The 19,145-nt window shown below is 35.9% G+C and overlaps 1 protein-coding gene across 2 annotated transcripts; it reads left to right on the top strand.

Moving 5' to 3' along the window:
* LOC109233261 (delta-1-pyrroline-5-carboxylate synthase) lies at positions 2,149-14,147 on the top strand. 2 transcript variants are annotated; one of them, XM_019399070.1, is made up of 20 exons: positions 2,149-2,422; positions 3,075-3,146; positions 3,515-3,618; positions 4,303-4,405; positions 4,537-4,698; positions 6,008-6,285; positions 7,905-8,055; positions 8,138-8,302; positions 8,390-8,467; positions 8,797-8,886; positions 9,135-9,221; positions 9,329-9,415; positions 9,535-9,631; positions 9,742-9,845; positions 9,960-10,035; positions 10,467-10,617; positions 10,814-10,821; positions 11,009-11,075; positions 11,162-11,232; positions 13,765-13,822. In XM_019399070.1, exons 1-19 carry the CDS (start codon positions 2,363-2,365, stop codon positions 11,220-11,222), a joined length of 2,001 nt encoding a protein of 666 aa, XP_019254615.1. In that variant the 5' UTR covers positions 2,149-2,362; the 3' UTR covers positions 11,223-11,232; positions 13,765-13,822. The 2 variants fall into 2 exon arrangements, with proteins under 2 accessions (XP_019254615.1, XP_019254614.1); XM_019399069.1 differs by having other exon boundaries at positions 2,151-2,422; positions 10,753-10,821; positions 13,765-14,147.

Here is a 19,145-nt window from a genome sequence, read left to right as displayed (position 1 = left end):
TCGAAAACAAAAATACACAAAAGTCATACTACATCATACTGAGCTAATTATGCCCTCAAACCACCGAGCGAAGTGCAAATGCTCAAAACGACCGGTCGGGTCGTTACACTGTTATATCCCTTGGCGTGTATTTCCTCTTATGATTAGTAAACTTGGATCTAATCATTCCGCCAATCAACATACTAGTTTCTTGACATTGCGAATACACCTTATCCTTCAATGAACATGTGTGCTTATCATGGAACTCTCTCACTTTGAACATTTTGGATTTGCTAATACATAAAGCCGTAAATTTTTGTTCACGATGTTCAGAAACACATATAAGGTAGCTGCAAATACAAATTGAATACACATAGAATTAGTTATGAATACACAAAAAATCAAAAAAAAAATATACAATATGTTATTATTTCAAGTCAAGTACAGAATACACTATATAGTTCTAATATGTAAAAGCGGTCAAATAGTAATATTATTCTAATTAATAGATTATATAAACACCATAACCTGATAGCATTTTGACCTCTCAACCCGAAATTGAAACCTTGTAGCAATTGCATATTGTTCCATCACAGCCTTCTTTTGTTGTTTTATCCTTGTATACTTGTCCTTCCATATTGCTCCATCACAGCCTTTATCGTCGCCTTATCCTTGATTATGGTTCGAAATAATCAAATCTTTTCTGGTTCAAAAACTTCAATTGGTTCACCTGAGTTTAACGCTGCCAATGCTAGTGTATCACTTGTAGCAACTGTATATACACCATCTGCGTATTCAAGTTGTACTAGGTCACTTTGAATAACACTTCCTCCTTCTGCAATTTCTTTCTCTATTGTAGTTATACACCATGGATACATTTCGAATTCCTGTTCTCCTTTTTCAACTCTACATACACCCTGAAACCCATGTCGTTATGTATTTCCATAGGCACAATTGCCTTTTACTTTGTATTCGATTTTAATAGACTTCGAACTGAAGTCTATATCAAGTTGCTTCGAAATTGCAGGAACTAAATCATTATACGAAACATATTCCTTTATCATGATCCCCTCTATTGTATAATCGACATGACAATTTTCATTGTTCCACTTGCCATAATTGAATTAACACTGTTAAGCTTGTCATCACTATATTTACATTCAAAACTTAATCAGGAGATAATGCAATGCCGATTATAAAATTTATAACTGATCAAAATACTATGAATTCGTAAATTCAATTACTATTGTTGCTGTTAATACCTACATTAATGCCGAACGGAATCCAATCCAATCAATATCAGTCGGAACACAACCTCAATCACACTAAAAAATAATCATGCTGTATCACTGAAGCTTCATCTGCAAATCTCAATGCGTTTTTGCAATCTTCGAATACAATTTTCACGCCGTATATGCTTTGTTCTTTTGAAAATTCCACAAAAATCTTCCAATTATGGAAGAATAAAGAGCCGCGTTCTAATTTTGTAGGTTGAGATTGTTTAAGCGTGATACACGCTAATTTATCGCGTTTGCTGTTATTAAATAGTTGTACTCCCCATTTTTAGCCGAATGACCACACTGAATTTATTTATACAGTCGCACGAATACACGAAATACATCACATTAGCAACATATTTGTAGCTACGGCCAGTAATTATGAAAATTGTAGTTATAGCACGTTAATAGCCATGAAGCAATATGTACTTAATTGTACTTAACTATAGTGGTTTATGAATTTTTTTTTCAATTAATGTAAATTTTATTTTATAAATTAAAGGATTTATGTTTGAATTTATGATTAAAATAAAAAGTGCGACTCTCGAAATTTAAATGGTGCCACCTAAGGGAGTAATTTTGATTAAATTAAAAACTTACTCCCTATGTTCTAGTTTATGTGAACCTATTTCCTTTTTGGTCCGTTCCAAAAAGAATGACCCCTTTCTAAATTTGTTAACAATTAGTTTAAACTTACAATTCTACTCTTAACGAGAAGTATAACCACATAAATACTCTGGACCTCTTTTTGACTTGTTTAGGGCCACAATTTTTTTTTATTTTTTCTTAAACTTCACGTAAAAGTATTTGAGTAAAAGTTGTAATTTTCTCTCAACTATGTGTTGGATACTTGGATATAGTTCGGAAAAGAAAAAAAATAGTCTGTTGGATAAAAGGCAAAATAAGGTAAGGGAAAACAACTTTCCACAACAGAAACAACGTGCTGAGCAATCCCCAAGTTCCAATACACGCCCGTGCAAAACCCAAAATCCCCAAATCGAAGTCGGATTAAGTAGAACTAGAGAATTGGCTGAAGGCAGTTGACTCCACATATTTCTGCTGCCGTTTTGCAGTCTACATTTCTTTCCCTCTCTTCTGAGCTAAAAATGGAGACAGCTGATTCTACTCGGACATTTGTTAGGAACGTGAAACGAGTAATTGTCAAGGTCTCAACTTTATCCTCCTTTTTTCCTCTAATTTCTTTTCCTTATTATTGCTTAATCCCTGCATTGCATTTGGCCCTGATTTCCTTTTGTAGAATAATTCTTGTCAGATTGGAAAGAGTCGTCTGTCCTTAATAGAGATTGATTTTAGTTAGCTATCATACTTATGTTTATTGTATGTATAAGGATTTAACTTATATAGTGGGTGTAATTTAACCTTGTTTTAACATATTTTCAGGTTACCAATCCGTACTTAACATAGATAATTACTTGTAATTTGTTTTTAAGTGAGTTTATTGTTAAGTACATGCTTTAATTACTTATTTGTCTGGACACGAAATTTAAGAAAGAAATGAATTTTTTTTTTTTTTGTGATTATGCCATAATACTTGTAGGTTATAGAAGCTTTTCCATTAAGGTAAAATGGAAAGTTTAACTTAAATTGTTTCCAAATTTAAAAACAGGTCATTCTTTTCGAAACAGATTAAAAAGGAAATAGGGTCATATAAACTGGAATAGATGGGATAGTTTTTACACTGTCAATGTACGAAAGTTAAAATCATTGTGTATGTTGTTCCTTCTATTCTCTGACTGTTATTTTAGGTTTTTCTTAATATATTGCTAACAAATTTAATTTTTGATGTCATTTTTAAAGGTTGGGACTGCAGTTGTGACACGGACCGATGGAAGATTAGCACTTGGAAGAGTGGGAGCGCTCTGTGAGCAGGTGAATCTTATACTCCCTCCGTTTCAATTTATGTGACATAATTTGACTCGGAATGGAGTTTAATAAAAAAGGACTTTTGAAACTTGTGGTCTTACTTGCCATAATATTTGTGTGGCTATAAGACATTTGAATATTGTGGTCTTAAACATTCCATAACATTTGTTGGTTATAAAAGCTTCTCATTAAGGGTAAATTCAAAAGATCAAAGTTAAGTTGTTCCCAAATATAAAAATTTGTCATTCTTTTTGCAATGGGATAATAAGGAAATTGTGTCACATATATTGAAACGGAGGGAGAACTTAGTTTGATTGTTAGTATATATTTGCATCTTCTAAAGCTTACTGGTTTTGCTGCAAACTGCATTACAGATTCAGGAGCTTAACTCGCAAGGCTATGAAGTTATTTTGGTGACTTCAGGTGCTGTAGGTGTTGGTCGTCAGCGGCTTAGATATAGGAAGTTGCTGAATAGCAGGTTTGTACCATCTCCTTGCTGTCAAATAAGATACTTATTTAGTAAATAGGTTCTAACTAGAATTGTTAATAAACAAGTTTAACTCAAATGTAACTTGACTTATTAGTAAGAGCTAACCTTGACGGTATAGTTGATATTGAATTATGCAAATGAGCCACAAACATATCTGAAGTACTCTATCCATCCCATTTTATATGGCTATATTTGATTGTGCATCGACTTAAGATATTAATTAACACATTGTATTAGTGATGGTAGAAGAAAACATTAAAGCAAAAAGAAAGGTTAGTTTGATAGAAAAAATATCAAGTCAGTGTAAAATTTGAGTAGTTTAATGAATTTGAGTTCTGGAAAATTGTATAAAGATATGGTGTCAATCCTTTTGGGATCTCAAAACGGAAAGAAGGGTCATATGAACTGGGTCTTTGGTTGTAACTCATTCATAGATATATATATTGGTGGTACTAATGATCTGAATAATAAAGTAATGCATTATATATATCCCACTCTGTGAATCAGAAATTACTTGAAAAGGAATCAATGTTTTTACCTTTTTATTTGATATAGTACTGAAAGGGTATTAAACTCTTATCTTTTATCCTCAGTGACAAGATTCCAAAGATAGGATTTGAATATTCCAGTATCTGCAATTTACTACTAACTACCAAGTCATCCTATTTGCAGTTTTCTTGATCTTCAAAAGCCCCAAAGTGAGCTTGATGGCAAAGCTTGTGCTGCTGTGGGCCAGAATGGCCTTATGGCTCTGTATGATTCATTGTTCAGTCAGGTTGAAGCACAGTTCTTGGAACTTTTCTGTCTGGTCTAACTCTTGATTTGTTTATCATAGCCACATAACTGTCCTTCTTAGCTTAAAGGATTGTCTACTGACTTTTTATTCTTTGTACCATCTTTATACAGTTGGATATGACATCAGCTCAGCTTTTGGTGACTGATAATGACTTTAGGGATCCAGATTTTAGGAGACAACTCAATGACACAGTAAACTCTTTGCTGTCTCTTAAAGTTATACCTATATTTAACGAGAATGACGCTATCAGTACGCGGAAAGCTCCTTATGAGGTGTGTCTCTCTGATTTTACACTGTAGTTGCTGTCTTCTTGCCCCTTTTTGTGAAAGTGATGTACTTTCAAGGTTTTGCACCTCTTAAGCACAAAGAAGAGAGAAAAACAAAAGCACCCCGCTAAATTTTTTCAAAAAACTAGTGAAAGCGTTCTTCAAACTCACGTAAGAAGAATGTAAGATGAAAAGAACCTTACCACTCGTTCTTCCGGAGGAAGAATGAAATAAAAGATAAATCACGTTTTTGAAGCAAGAGCTTGGAAAAACTAATCACCAATGTTTATTTAGTATATTGAGCCCTTTAAATAGGCCTTACGATGAGTAAAATTGATAAGGTTAAGGAAAACTAATCCTAATTAAACTAGAATAAGAATAAAGCGAAGAAAACCTATCCTAACTAAAATAGGAAGAAGAATTCTAGTAGGAATGGACTACCAACTAACAATCCTAGTTTGACTAGAACTATAAATATAATCCTACTAAAACAAGAATTATGAAATCCTAATATTTAAGGAAAAGAAATCCTAATCTTGAATGGATTCTTTGACTTCTTCAATTTCTTGAGATTCTTGGGCCTCAATTGGACCAAGGCTAATTAGTGTAACCATTTTAAATTTGTGGCCCAATTCTCCAAATCCATTGGCATCTTCATGAACTCAATAAGCCTCTATTGTTGTAGAAAACATGGCCTCCACTTGTGCTGCTCTAACATCACGTTTTGAGCTTGTATGTTCATCAGAAAGTTCCTCTCATTAGTAGATGGATCACAATGTTTCTTGCTGTAGGGCTGACCAGTTGCGTAATTGGTCAATCCATGTGTTGGAACTAGAAATCCCTTGAGTAATGTTCATGCATCTGTTTCAAGTATTAACTTCATTATGCGCTGTTATTAACTAATCAAAAATAAAGAACTCGTTTGTTGATTTTACAGTCGACATATATTAACTAATCAAAAATAAAGAACTCGTTTGTTGATTTTACAATCGACATATACATATATGGTTGTCTGATTTATGCTTCTACTCATCAGTTCTCTGTTATTATTCTCATTGTTGTTTCCTGGGATTGGGAGGGGAATGTATTAAGATAGTGCATGTGATGACCATGCACGTTATTTAAAGTTGGTTTCTGCGACTTTGGTCCCAAAATTTCATCTTTGCTTTAATGAGCTTTTGTTTGGTTGAATCCTGCTGTTCTCCAAATCTGTAATATGATTTCGAGTTCTAGCAAGTATTTCTAGATATAATATCTTATATCTTTTCATTTCCTCAGCTCATGGTTTTATCGTAATAATGAACACTTCTTGTAGGACTCTTCTGGAATATTTTGGGACAATGACAGTTTGGCAGCTCTACTAGCTTTGGAATTAAAAGCTGATCTTCTAGTTCTGTTGAGTGATGTAGAGGGTCTTTATAGTGGCCCTCCTCGTGATCCAGATTCGAAGTTAATTCACACATACATTAAGGAGAGACATGAGACAGTGATTACTTTTGGAGACAAGTCCAGGGTGGGAAGAGGGGGCATGACTGCCAAAGTAAAAGCTGCTATGTATGCTGCATATGCTGGCATTCCTGTTGTCATAACCAGGTCTGATACTAGTATTTACGCAATTGGAATTCTTAATATTCATGTGCATCAATTGTACACTTGTTTATTTAAAATATTCAAGTGTTGTCTTCTTAGTTGAGTGGATAGGATTTGTGATACCTCTTTATATATGGGCTTTGCCCCTTTTTGTCAATAAAAATAATATAACTGTCGAAAGAGAAGCATTTAGGATGACCTTAAAAGTGCAAAAAAAGTCTGAATTAAAAGTTGAATTTATAGCTTTGTTGGGGATGCACAAGAAAATCTGAGGTACCTGACTGGAGCTGAAAGGAAAATGCTGTCATTGAGTCTGTATCAAAGTTGAATTTATAGCTTACGGTAGGAAATGCAGAAGAATCTGAGGTAATTTACTGGAGCTGAAAGAGAAAAAGATGTCATTGTACTGTGATAAAACATGACAATTGATCTGCTGAAAGCACAAACAGGCACACAAGAAAAAAAAGAAGAAAAAAGTAAAAAAAATAAAAATGAAGCAAAAGCAAGAACAAACATGAGGTGAAACCGATTCTGTATTGCATATGAAGAATGCATTTTGAGTAGTATAACCATTTTTTTTTAAATCTTGTTATCTTTGAGTGAATTGCTTGGGCAAACTAATTGAGTGGGTTGGGGCAGTTGACTTTTAGGTGAACCTGCTTCCAGAAAATTTGGCTTTTGGTTGTTGATGCTTAATTAAGAAAAGACGCTCTTCAGCAACGAAAGTATGCCAACGGTAGAGAAGTTTGAGCTCTTTATGCTGCCATATTATTTATGTAAATATTGGGTATATCAAGTGGCCGATATATGCCTGTAATATTTCATTTCAAAATTGATTAAATTTCAGGCTAAGCAGTTTATAAATGAAAAATTAAAACGGGTAGACTTTTTATAAATCTGTCTTATATGAGACTACTGTATTCTATTGTTGAATAATATTATCCCGCTTCTGACCATTAATGTCCATAGATAGTGAGAAAGGCAAATGTAATAATTTTTAATTATGCATGGTTAAGGACCTAGCAAGAGTGTGTGTGTGTGTATGTACACACACATAGGGCCTTGCATCCACCAACAGATCAGTTAACACTTAACACATTCTGGAGAAGACCACCTTCGAATCAATTTAGACTGTTCTCTAATCCTCAAAAACAGATTCCTGCAGGTTTCTTTTTTGGTAATTAGCCTTTGTTGTATACAGTTTATCAGAAGTCCTACTACAATTGAAGATACTTTATGCTCTCTCTTCTTTTCCAAAAAAAAGAGTTGGGTGCATTAACTGCTAAAAGAGATTACTCTATTTCATCCTTGGACTTTTACCTTGGAAATATAAGTCAAGCTGGTCCAAAACACCAATAAAACACCATTGCTATTTAAAAAGAAAAGGGTGCTAGCAGAACAAGATGGTGATAGTAAGTGGTTAGGTTGAAAACAAATGCAGTAAAATAAGGCTGAAAAACGAATGCAAATCAGTACCTGAGTAAAACGTATTATATGCAGCAAAGCATTGTTCTTCAGATGTTCAGTGTGAAAGCTGATTTCTCTATGTTTCTTGCTCCCTTTACCTAAAATTTCTGCTGATTTTCTCTCTCTATCCGTCTGTGCGCGTTCGCGGGGATAAGTGGCTTCGCTGTCGATAACATCATTAAAGTGCTACATGGGGAATGTATCGGCACCCTCTTCCATCGTGATGCCAATAAATGGGCATCAACTGGAGAGATAGGTGCTCGTGAGATGGCAGTTGCTGCAAGGGAATGTTCCAGGCGGCTTCAGGTATATCTAGAGAGACATCTCGCTGTAACATTTTGTAAACCGCATGGATGTGAATATTTATTCTTTGTTCCTTCACCTCCAGGCACTTTCTTCCCAAGAAAGGAGTAAAATTTTGCAGGATATAGCTGATGCATTGGAAGCAAATGAAAAGGCAATTCTCGCTGAGAATGAAGCTGATGTGGTTGCTGCTCAACAGGCTGGATATGAGAAGTCTTTGATATCTCGGCTGGCATTAAAGCCAGGAAAAGTAAGAGCGTGCTCGCTTTGCAACTTAGTCTGAATGATCATGTACCTTTTTAGTATTCTTGCTGAAAGGGCTACTCCTTTGTCATAGATTTCTAATCTTGCAAATTCAGTTCGTGTGCTTGCTAACATGGATGAGCCCATTGGTCGCATTTTAAAGAGAACGGAGGTAAGCAAATCACATCAAATATATGTGGCATAAGGTAGTTTCTATTGACATGAGGAATAGAGAACAAATTGTGAAAAGGAGTCTTGTGAAGTACTTCTTTAGGAAAAAACCTCTGCACTGTCAGACAATTATATTTAATGGTATAGCCAAAGCTATTTTGCTGTTTTGTTTCTTAGCCATGAAAAGAACTGGGCTGACTTGTTGGAATATTGGGAGCAACAGAGATGTCGATTTGTAACTAGAAACCTTTATTGATCAGTGTTCAGTTATTAGCCTTTAGTTTCAGAGTGATGTTGATTTAATGTCTGGAATATTGTCGTCTCGTCCAGGTTGCTGATGGATTCATCTTGGAGAAATCATCATCTCCATTAGGCGTTCTATTGATTATTTTTGAGTCACGACCGGATGCACTTGTACAGGTAAGCAATGCTGGCAAAAAGAAGTTTTCCACTAGCAGGAAGGTTCTGCTGCATGTCCAATATAAATTAGTAGGGTTCTCTTTTTAGTAGTTATGAAACACTTTTTCTTTACTAACGGCGGGGACAATGGTGATTAACATATGTCTGTATATGTAAACTTCAGGGAATTCTCTGCATGCTTGAATTGCATGTCCTTGGATTATACCTTTACAGTTCACAAACTCGTTGCACTTTTTTTGCATGACTAGATAGCTTCTCTAGCAGTCCGAAGTGGGAACGGCCTCTTGTTGAAAGGAGGAAAGGAGGCCAAAAGATCAAATGCTATCTTACACAAGGTTTAGCTGATAGTTTATGTTCTCATACACTCTATACTGAAGCTTCACGTTTCCATCATTTCATGTCCAGCTTTGTCGCCTTCTCCTCTTTTTCTTTTTTGTCTTAGGTGATTACCTCAGCGATTCCTGGAACTGTTGGTGAAAGGCTTATTGGACTAGTGACTTCTAGAGAAGAGATCCCTGAATTGCTCAAGGTACTTGCCAAATATCTTAAATGAGAAACTTATATTCTCCCTCTCTTTCTTTTTTAGGAAATCATGACCTACACTGGACATGAGTTTGGTTCTTATATTTTTTTTCTTGCATCCCGCAGCATGATGATGTGATTGATCTTGTTATTCCAAGAGGTAGCAATAAACTTGTTTCTCAAATTAAGGCATCAACAAAAATTCCTGTTCTTGGCCATGCTGGTAATTATGTGTTACTTGAGTATTGCTTACTTGTACATGCTGGACTCAGTCTTTGCTTTGATGTCACGGATTGTTTTCCTGTGATGGTAATATTCTATGTTTACTTCCAGATGGAATTTGCCATGTTTATGTTGACAAGTCTGCTGACATGGATATGGCAAAGCGGGTTGTTGTGGATGCAAAAACAGATTATCCTGCAGCCTGTAATGCGATGGTAGTTTGTTATACTTTTTCATAAAACTGTGTCCAGTTTTAACCAGGTAGTTTATTGATTTCTTTTCTTTTTGGTTTTTTTGCAATAAAATTGTTTCATTGCTTTCCCTGGTAGGAAACACTTCTTGTGCATAAGGATTTGGCACAAAATGGAGGTCTTCATGACCTAATTGTGGAACTTCAAACAAAAGGTAGAACTTCTTTTTCAAATTCCTTGTGTAATTAAAGCTTCTATATGATTACTGTGGAGTCTGGACTTGAAAGTAGAAAATAGAATCTGAGGGTATTTCTGATAGCAAAATCTGCTTTGTAATGATTATTTTTGTTAATCTCAGTTTAGCGTTGAGTTGCATCACCCACGAAAACACTCTTGTTGTTGAGCCTTATCTATAATGAACAGCTATGTTGCACGGATTCTCCAAAATGCTGCCTAATAGTTTTCACACAGTTTTGCGTACTAATCGTTCTGTCCTAATAGTTTTAGAATATGGTAAATGCTGTCTTTCCTCAACTTTCTTTTTTTGTTGAGAAAAGTGACTTGACTATCCTCACATTCCTTGGCCCTGAAAATAAAGTTTAATTAGATTGAAGAAATGTGAACTCATGTTTGCATTTGTGGCAGGGGTTTCTTTATATGGTGGACCAAAAGCAAGCTCCCTGCTCAAGATTCCAGAGGCGCGTACTTTTCATCACGAATATGGTTCACTGGCTTGCACTGTGGAAGTTGTTGAAGATGTATATGCTGCAATAGATCATATACATCAGCATGGAAGGTGTTATGTTTGCCTAACTTTTATCTTTTACGAGGCTGCATTATGATTTTTTCGTTTTTCAAATTATTTCATATTGGAGCTCTTATACTATGCAAACTTTTGCAATCCTTATTTTTATACCCAACTCATTGGCAGTGCCCACACTGATAGCATTATTACCAAAGATCAGAAAGTTGCTGAAATATTTTTACGTCAGGTTGACAGGTACATTCTCATGTTTTCAACTTCATCTTTCGTCATGACTGATGAGTAGTTTCTTCAATCTGATATACTAAGACCTCTGGAATTTCATTAATTTCTGATAGTAAGTTTTGCTCATTATTGTTAATCATTTAATGGGGGAACTACTAATACCATCCCTGTTTAAACATGTTTGATCTTCACTTTTCAGTGCTGCTGTATTTCATAATGCAAGCACAAGATTTAGTGATGGGTTCCGCTTTGGACTGGGTGCAGAGGTATATAATCTATCAGTGGTTCCAAATTGTCTTTTGGTATCATAGTTTCATATTTGTAAGTATCTTGATTGCTTTTGGGTGAATAGGTTGGGATTAGCACAAGTCGTATTCATGCTCGTGGCCCAGTTGGAGTTGAAGGGTTGCTAACTACGAGATGGTATATCTGTTATCAACACTCTTTTAATTTCAATCCCTGTTTTCTACATCATTCTGGCTTTAAGTCCTATCTGGAAAACTACCACTCTTGAGAGATTGCCCTCGGAACAAGAGACTTCTCAAATCTCTTTGGCAATTCATGTATCCCATATGATAAAAGAGAAAATAGAAGTAAAGAAGATGACGTTGTCAGTTAAATCTCTTTATATTAGTCGAAAATGAAGTCTCTCAGCTTGACCTAGATCCCATGTGTTCCCTATAAGACATGTCCTCCAGCTTTATTGCATTTGCTACAACTTCTTGTTTATCTTTTTGTCTGTTTGCTGCTTGAACTTGGTTATTACTTCATTACAGGATCACATCTCACTGAACTGGCCCCACTTTAGTTTTTTTCTTGACCAAAACCAGTCTTTTATATCAAGTGTAGCCAGATCTCTGTGCATAATTGCATATCCAGCCTGCAGCCCGTTGCCTGGTAGTTTTTCTACTCGGCAAGATTTGGATGCGGTAGGCCAAAGGACAGACATCACAAAACTCCTTAGTTAGTTCATATCGTTTAAGTAATAAGTCCAAAAAGAGTTTGAACTTTTAAGTTCTTGAGCACCGCTGTCGAGTAAAGTCAAAGAATTGCTATATTTCCCTCGACCAGAAAGAGGTATTACATTTCTGCTTATACATTGAACAGGTGTGTGTGTGTGTGTGTGTGTGTGTATAGATATACCCTTCTTTGTTTGTGCCTTCTTCTATTAGACGCATGCTTTTATTGCATGTTGCACATAAAGCCCGGCAGACACTTGACTTTTTTTCTTTCTTTTTGCTTGGAAAATACTGGAAAATCACACGAAAATGGATGCGTAAATGATCTCCTCTGACTAAAATTGGAGATGGAGACCTAATCTCAAGAATCTACTCTATAGTTGCTGTATGTACTTTCTTGCCATGAGCTCTTGATTCCTATCAGAAATCTTTCTCGACTCTCTTTAGCAGTGTATGAAATAGGCTGGTAAGACAAATTTCACTTAGATTGACTGCTATTCAGGAGGCATGAATGCTTTATCCCCAAAGTGAAAAAAAAGAGATCTGAGGCATGAATTTGCGATGGTTTTACTGGGTGTATGACGTGTAAGAGGAAGAGTTTAGTAGCTGTACAAAATTTAGGCCAAATACATAAGTGGCCACCTAAAATTGCCACGATTTTTCATGCACTTCAACTAAGGCTCTTTCCTATTAGACACTTAAAAGTATATCTAAAATGTGTCTATTGAGCACTTCATTGACAATCAGTCAAAAAAACAAAGCGGGTGTAAATTCACTCGCGGATCATGTGGCAAATCGACGAATGGAATGAAGACGTGTTATTTCGCCCCAAAATAATTATTAGAAATATACTTTGAGGAATTTTTTTTAAATAGAAAAGACTATTTTCACTAAAATCCAACCCCCCCCCCCCCCTCTCACTATTGTTGTAACCTTAGCCTTGCTTCATCTCTCATTGTGATTACTAGAGAAATTCAAAAAGCCCACTATAAACAGCTGCTACAACCAGATAAAAACCAACAGTATCCGAGCAAGGAACAACCAAAAAATTTCCGACTAGCAGCGGCCATCGAAAAAAACTCGAGCCTGGTCCAAAAATTTATTCTCCGGCAACCTGTACAACGAGCCGACCCTTTGTCTCCTTTTGTTCTATTCTCTCCTCATTTCAGATGCACATTAAAAAATCCATGCACCTTCAAAATAATATAAGAGAACCATTGAGTTTGACCAGATATCTTGCTGGCGATTCCAGTTCCGTCAATGACAACGAGAGCTTTGATGGCGCTGATGATGAAGAAGGTTTTGAGAATAAGCTGAAGGAGATTTTTTAGGAAATAAGGAATGATTCTTTATTGTTCTACTCGGTCTTGTATAATAAATGAAATTGGAGATAAAGATTAGAGGATGGTGAAAATAATCTCAAATTAAATTTTTTCTGAGAATGGTTGCTGGTGGAATTGGAAAGTTTGCAAGGAATGATTCTTTGTTTGGGTTCTTAGGTGGTACTGCTGGCCGGTCATCGACGATCCTAAGCAGAGTGGCCGATGGGTTTATTGTGGTTTTCTGGTGAAGAAGCTAAAAAATAAAATTTTAATTAAAAATAAAAATATTAGGCTCATCACGCACTCAAGAGAACTGTTATTCACACAACATGACATGTCATCATTTTGTGTTTAATAGTGCACATTTATTGAAGTTGGGAGTGCCTAATTGGAAAGAGCCCAAGTTGAAGTGCTAAAATGAAAAATTGCGGCAATATCTATTTGGCCTAAAATATATGTTAAGTTTTGGATTCCAGTACCTACTTTTTTTGGATTCTGCTACCTACTTTTACCTCTGCTTTTTCAGACGTTTCTTTCTTGATATGTTAAAGGAATTTGTCTTTGTTAAAGTTTTCTTAAGGTCGTTTAGTTAGTTTCCTTGGGCATAACACACATATTCATTTTGAACATGAATTTTGTTGAAATTATTTAGCCAATGCTGCAATTTTCTGTAGGCTTGCGAGGGGAACTGGACAAATTGTTGACGGTGATAAAGCAGTTGTCTACACTCACAAAGACCTTAGTGGGCTTGAGATTGCATAATTGACAGCATTGTGTCCAGTTATGTTTTAGGAAGATCTTCTGTTGTACTATTGGATGTGGGTAAAGCAGGTTTGATGCTTACTCTCTGTACGTTCCAGTCATGGATTGACTTATGATCATTTGCATACTACAGGTCAAAAGCACTGTAATATTATTTTGTATAACAAAGTTTCACTGCTGCATAGGTTATAACATGTAGCATTATAAACTCGCAGGCTAATTATTATTTTTTCTTACTAATGGTGGTCTGTTACTTTGCAAAGAATTTTTTTCATAGAAAAGAATTTGAGTTTCATTATTATTATTTTTTCTTAACAATGGTGGTCTGCTACTTTCCACCAACACAAGTACCTGATAATTGTGCCTTCGAAGGCTTAGGCGGATGAGAAGAAATTATCCTTTTTTGTCTTTGCTAGGATCTGAACCGTGATCTCCCATATCTGTATCCATTTCATAGGCTACTAGGCTACAACCTTGAGTCCAAATTCGAGTTTCATTAAATTTGCTGCTAAAGCTGATTTCCCCCCCCCCCCCACACCTCTTAAGGTCAGAATTATTGGGGCTCTAGGCAATAAATATACGGTAAAGGGTTAGATATACCCCTCTACTATTAAAAATGTTTAAATTTATCCTCCATTTCACTATTAGTATATTTGTGCCCCTACGGTTATACTTTCGTTCAAAAATGTCCTTAATTTGGATGGAATGCCACGTGACAGGTTAGGAACAAAAAGACTCACCCCCAAGTTTTAAATATCCGATTCACTTAAATACTATACTGTAAATTGATATATCGTATAGTAATAGGGATATCGAAAACTCTATTAGAAAATTGAAAAAGGACCCATTGATTTTTTTTTTTGAAAAATTTAAAAAATACCAGATTTAATTGTTTTGTTAAATTATATCATATACTGTAATAGTATACTCTGCAATAAATTATACACTATTGAATTAAATATTATATACGAAAATGGTATATAGTATGTTTTTGGTATATAGTACAAATTAGTCTTCTTCGCTAGTTCAACTCAATCTCAACCTAAATTTCAAAAATCTACTTCATAATTTTCGTCAAATTGTTTATGGGTAAGGTTGGGTAGAAGGCCTCAAGTAGGATTGCTTGACTGGGATATCTCGATTAAGCGCCGGTCGCGTTCCCCAAGGTTGGGGCGTGACACTACCCTCACAGAAGAATATCAAAACTGTGTCCTTCCACAACCTCCATATACCACAAAGGCGAAATACAACACGCACCTATCAATTCCTTGCTCGAATCATCTTTGAAGTCCTCCTTCGCAAGTCATATCTACTCCACAGGCATCCCTTAGTCCAGAAGCTATAACAACACCTGACTAGGCGGCCCAATCGCCGGTAGTAGACTCCCCCACATGGCTTTAAGCCACCATATAATAACCAATAGTGACTGCTTCTCTTTACTGCCATGATCCCACACTATTACTTAGCTAAATTCCTGGTAAGCGTTGATCATTTTATATTTAATGACCATCAGTCAATCATTGCGGCGTGCACCCTGTTTCAATCACAATATCATTAATCAATCATTGCGGCGCGCAACCCCTTTCAATAATATCATCGATAATTGATAACCAACATTCGCTCACATTGACCTTAGTGCCAAATTCCTCAAAATTTCCACAACATCCAAATCTCGAACTTATGCATATATGTATTTGAAATAATAATAAAAGGGCACCGGACATGATAAATAGAATGTGGGTAAAAAGCTCATATGGCTAAAAGATGGCCGTGGAAAATCATGTATCTCAACTTATCAAAACGGTTTAATAAGCTATTTAGCATGTTCTAGCTTAATCATATTAATTATCATGAGGTAATGCAATAGAAATCACCAAAATCATGGAGCAAATAAAATAATTGTATGACTATGGATTTATAATAAAGCTCAACATGGCAAAATAATTTGTCATGTCAAATCAACAAGTTATAACCCTAGGCATGCTCCTAACTCCTGAATATAAATTCTTACTTAGTCATAGAATCAATTAAACAAGGATCAAAACTTCACATAATTCAACAAAGCATAATTCAAGTCAGCAATATCGAAAATGGTCAAGACTTAGATACGCATACACGCTCGTCACATTATAATATATATGGCTCCTAAATCATGAATTAAGTAGCAAATATATCACCTATGAGGAGAATTCACTCTTACAAGGATATACAAGAGAATTACCTCGACCCGACAAGCTTTAATCAATAACAAATCACCTTTACACACAAATCCAACACCAAACGACTTGAATCTAGTCAAATACAACTCAATAACGTCAAATAAAACCATAGGAACCAACTCCAAACAATAAAGATTTGATCTTTAATCAAATTTTCAAAAGTCAACAAAAAAGCCAACCTAGGCCCGTACCGTCAAAACACGAGTTAAGGGGTAGATCCGGCTACCCATAACCCAGCGAGTCCAAATATGTGATGAAATTCCAAAATCGGATCCAAATCGACCTTAAACTCCCCAAAATACACCCTCTTAAGTTGTAAAAATCCAAAATTTTCCTTTAAAAGTCCAAGTTTTAGGTGTAGAAATCTATGAGGAATCAAGATATAAATCCAAATCAAAGTGAAAACTACTTCTTCCAATGTAGTAGTGAAATTTCTCTTCAAATTCTCCTCCTCTCGAAGTCTATAGGGCTTAAAATATGAAATAATTGATAAAAATCCCGAAATATAACACTTAAATGACTGGTCCAGGTAAACCCTCGCGATCGCGGCCCAAAGCTTTGCGATCGCAAAGCACAAAAACGTTGTTTCCCAGAAAGACTTCATTGCGAATGCAGGACCATCATTGCGAACGCGATGACCAACCGACCAGCCTCCCTCGAATTCCAGCTAACCACTGCGAACGCGAAGGCCCAGACATTCTAGTCGGCTACTTCCTCTTTGCGAATGCGTTCCTCTCGCGAACGTGGAGCATCTGCTTCCAACACTACGCGAATGCGGCTGCTTGCTCGAGAACATGATGCACTAAACCCCAAGGACCAAAATTACTTTATACGAACGCGGCCCACTGACTGCGAACTCGAAGCACATTAGTACACCAGAACATCAGCAACCTCAAAGTGGCTCAAAATGATCTGAAACTTTCTCCGAAACTCACCTGAGCTCGTTGGGACCCCATCCAAACATGAGAACAAGTTCGTATACATAAACCAAACTTATCCAAAGGCTTGAAACACCATAAAAATATCAAAACCAAGAATCGAAGACCAAATCATTCGCTTAACTTTCAAACTTTCAAAATTCGCCGAACGCGTTTGAATAATGCTTAGATATACCGGATCACCATAAAACTTTGCACACAAGTCTCAATTAACAAAATGAACCTATTAGAAGTCCCGAAACGCCAATAGAAGCCCGATAACACCAAAGTGAACTCGCCATCAAACTTAAGTACTCTCCAAACCTTCATATTACCAACTTTCGGCAAATAGAGCAATGACATCTAGGAACCTCTCAATCCATATTTGAACACACAACAAAGTCCAAATGCACCATACGAACCTATTGAAACCATCAAATCCGGATTCTGAGGTAGTTTACTCAAAAGTTAAACCTTAGTCAATTCTTCTATCTTAAGGCTTCTGAATTGAGAATTATTCTTCTATATCAACTTCGAACCTCTCAAAAATCAAACTCAACCATAGACGTAATTCATAATGCATCAAGTGCAGCTGCTCAAAGTCTCAAACCGCCTAATGGAATACTAAAGCTCAAAATGACCGGTCTTGTCGTTACAGATACCTTCTGACAATTTAATAAGCATATGAAAACATAAACAGAATAGGTGATAAGGCATAATATCATCAGTAAAGTCCAAAAGTGATGGTACAATACAACTGAATTTATGCATGCGAAGTACAATATATGTTTCTTAATTCTTTTATTACCATGATATGAGTCGATTAACATTCAAACATGTATAAGAGCCTCAGCATGAGTCTAAGCTACCAATGCATGCTCATGATCAAATAGCAATGTATATAAGATCCAATGCATGAGCATGGCTACCAATACATGCTCATGATCCAATATCAATGTATATAAGAGATAATGCATGAGTCCAAGCTATCAATGCATGTTCATGATCCAACCTCGATACCTCACAACACAAATCATGTGTCTGGCACTGGCCAAGTGTCCAAACTAGCACCTATGTGGTACCTGCGTTCCTAGGGCCCAAAGTAATATGGGTAATCACCTAACTCCTAAGGGAATAATCCATATCCAAGAGCCGTTGCGGCGTGCAATACGATCTACTAATAATATCATCAGTATTCATATACGCTTACAATGTCCTTGGTTGTAAAATTTTCCACTTTCCTCGATATCCAACTCTCCAACTCATATATATGCATATGAGATGATATGATGAAGATGTATGCGGACATAATAATAAAATGTAGATGAATAATAACATGCAAGATGGTCATGGGTAATCATGTGATTCAACTTTGCTTAATACTCCAACATGTTTGTTTATTATTCTTAAGTCCAATCATGATATCAAATATGGGCAACAAGAGCCAAACATCTCAAATCATAAAATGGCTAAAGTAGAAAGCCCAACACAGTGAAAGAAGTCCGTCAAGTTCAAATTATCAAGTCACAATCCTAACAGTCTCTAGAAATGTTTTAGGATTCATTACGTAATCAAAGAATAAATAAGGCATGCATAACAATTCATAAAGTCTCAAAAAGGCATAATATAAGACCAAATCTAACCGGCTATGGTCATAACCTAACCATAAATATACGCACGCCACCTTGCATAAAAAGAAGCACCTAAAGCAAGAAGCAAATAGCACATACATCGCTTATGGGGAAAATTTCCTCTTACAAAGGATAAACAAGAGACTTACCTCCACCCACCAAGCTTTAATCAACACGAAACCATGTTTCCGTTAAATCCAACACCAAACGACTCGAATCTAGTCAAATACAACTCAATAATGTCAAACAAAGCCATAGGAATCAATTTCAATCAATAAAGCTTCAATCATTAATCCAATCTCCAAAAGTCAACCCGGACCCACATGGTCAAAACTCGAGTAAAGGGGTAGATCTCGACTACCATAACCTAAGAGTCCAAATATGTGATTACATTCTAAAACTAAGTCCAAATCAAACCTCAAATCCCCAAACATCACATTCTTAAGTTGTAGACAAAATCCCCAATTATTCTTCAAAATTCCATGACTAAAGTGTATAAATCCATGGGAAATCAATATATATATAT

The sequence above is a fragment of the Nicotiana attenuata genome, chromosome 10 (assembly GCF_001879085.1).
Source record: "Nicotiana attenuata strain UT chromosome 10, NIATTr2, whole genome shotgun sequence".
Lineage (NCBI taxonomy): Eukaryota > Viridiplantae > Streptophyta > Magnoliopsida > Solanales > Solanaceae > Nicotiana > Nicotiana attenuata.
Note: the sequence above shows the minus strand (reverse complement) of the source record. Positions and strands in the feature narration are given on the sequence as shown.

Excerpts from the sequence above, each read along its gene's own strand:
- LOC109233261 (XM_019399069.1), top strand. The coding sequence starts at position 2,363 with ATGGAGACAGCTGATTCTACTCGGACATTTGTTAGGAACGTGAAACGA. Across the intron at positions 8,303-8,389 it reads TGGCATTAAAGCCAGGAAAA|ATTTCTAATCTTGCAAATTC; the intron begins GTAAGAGCGTGC and ends CCTTTGTCATAG. Across the intron at positions 10,618-10,752 it reads CATATACATCAGCATGGAAG|TGCCCACACTGATAGCATTA; the intron begins GTGTTATGTTTG and ends ACTCATTGGCAG.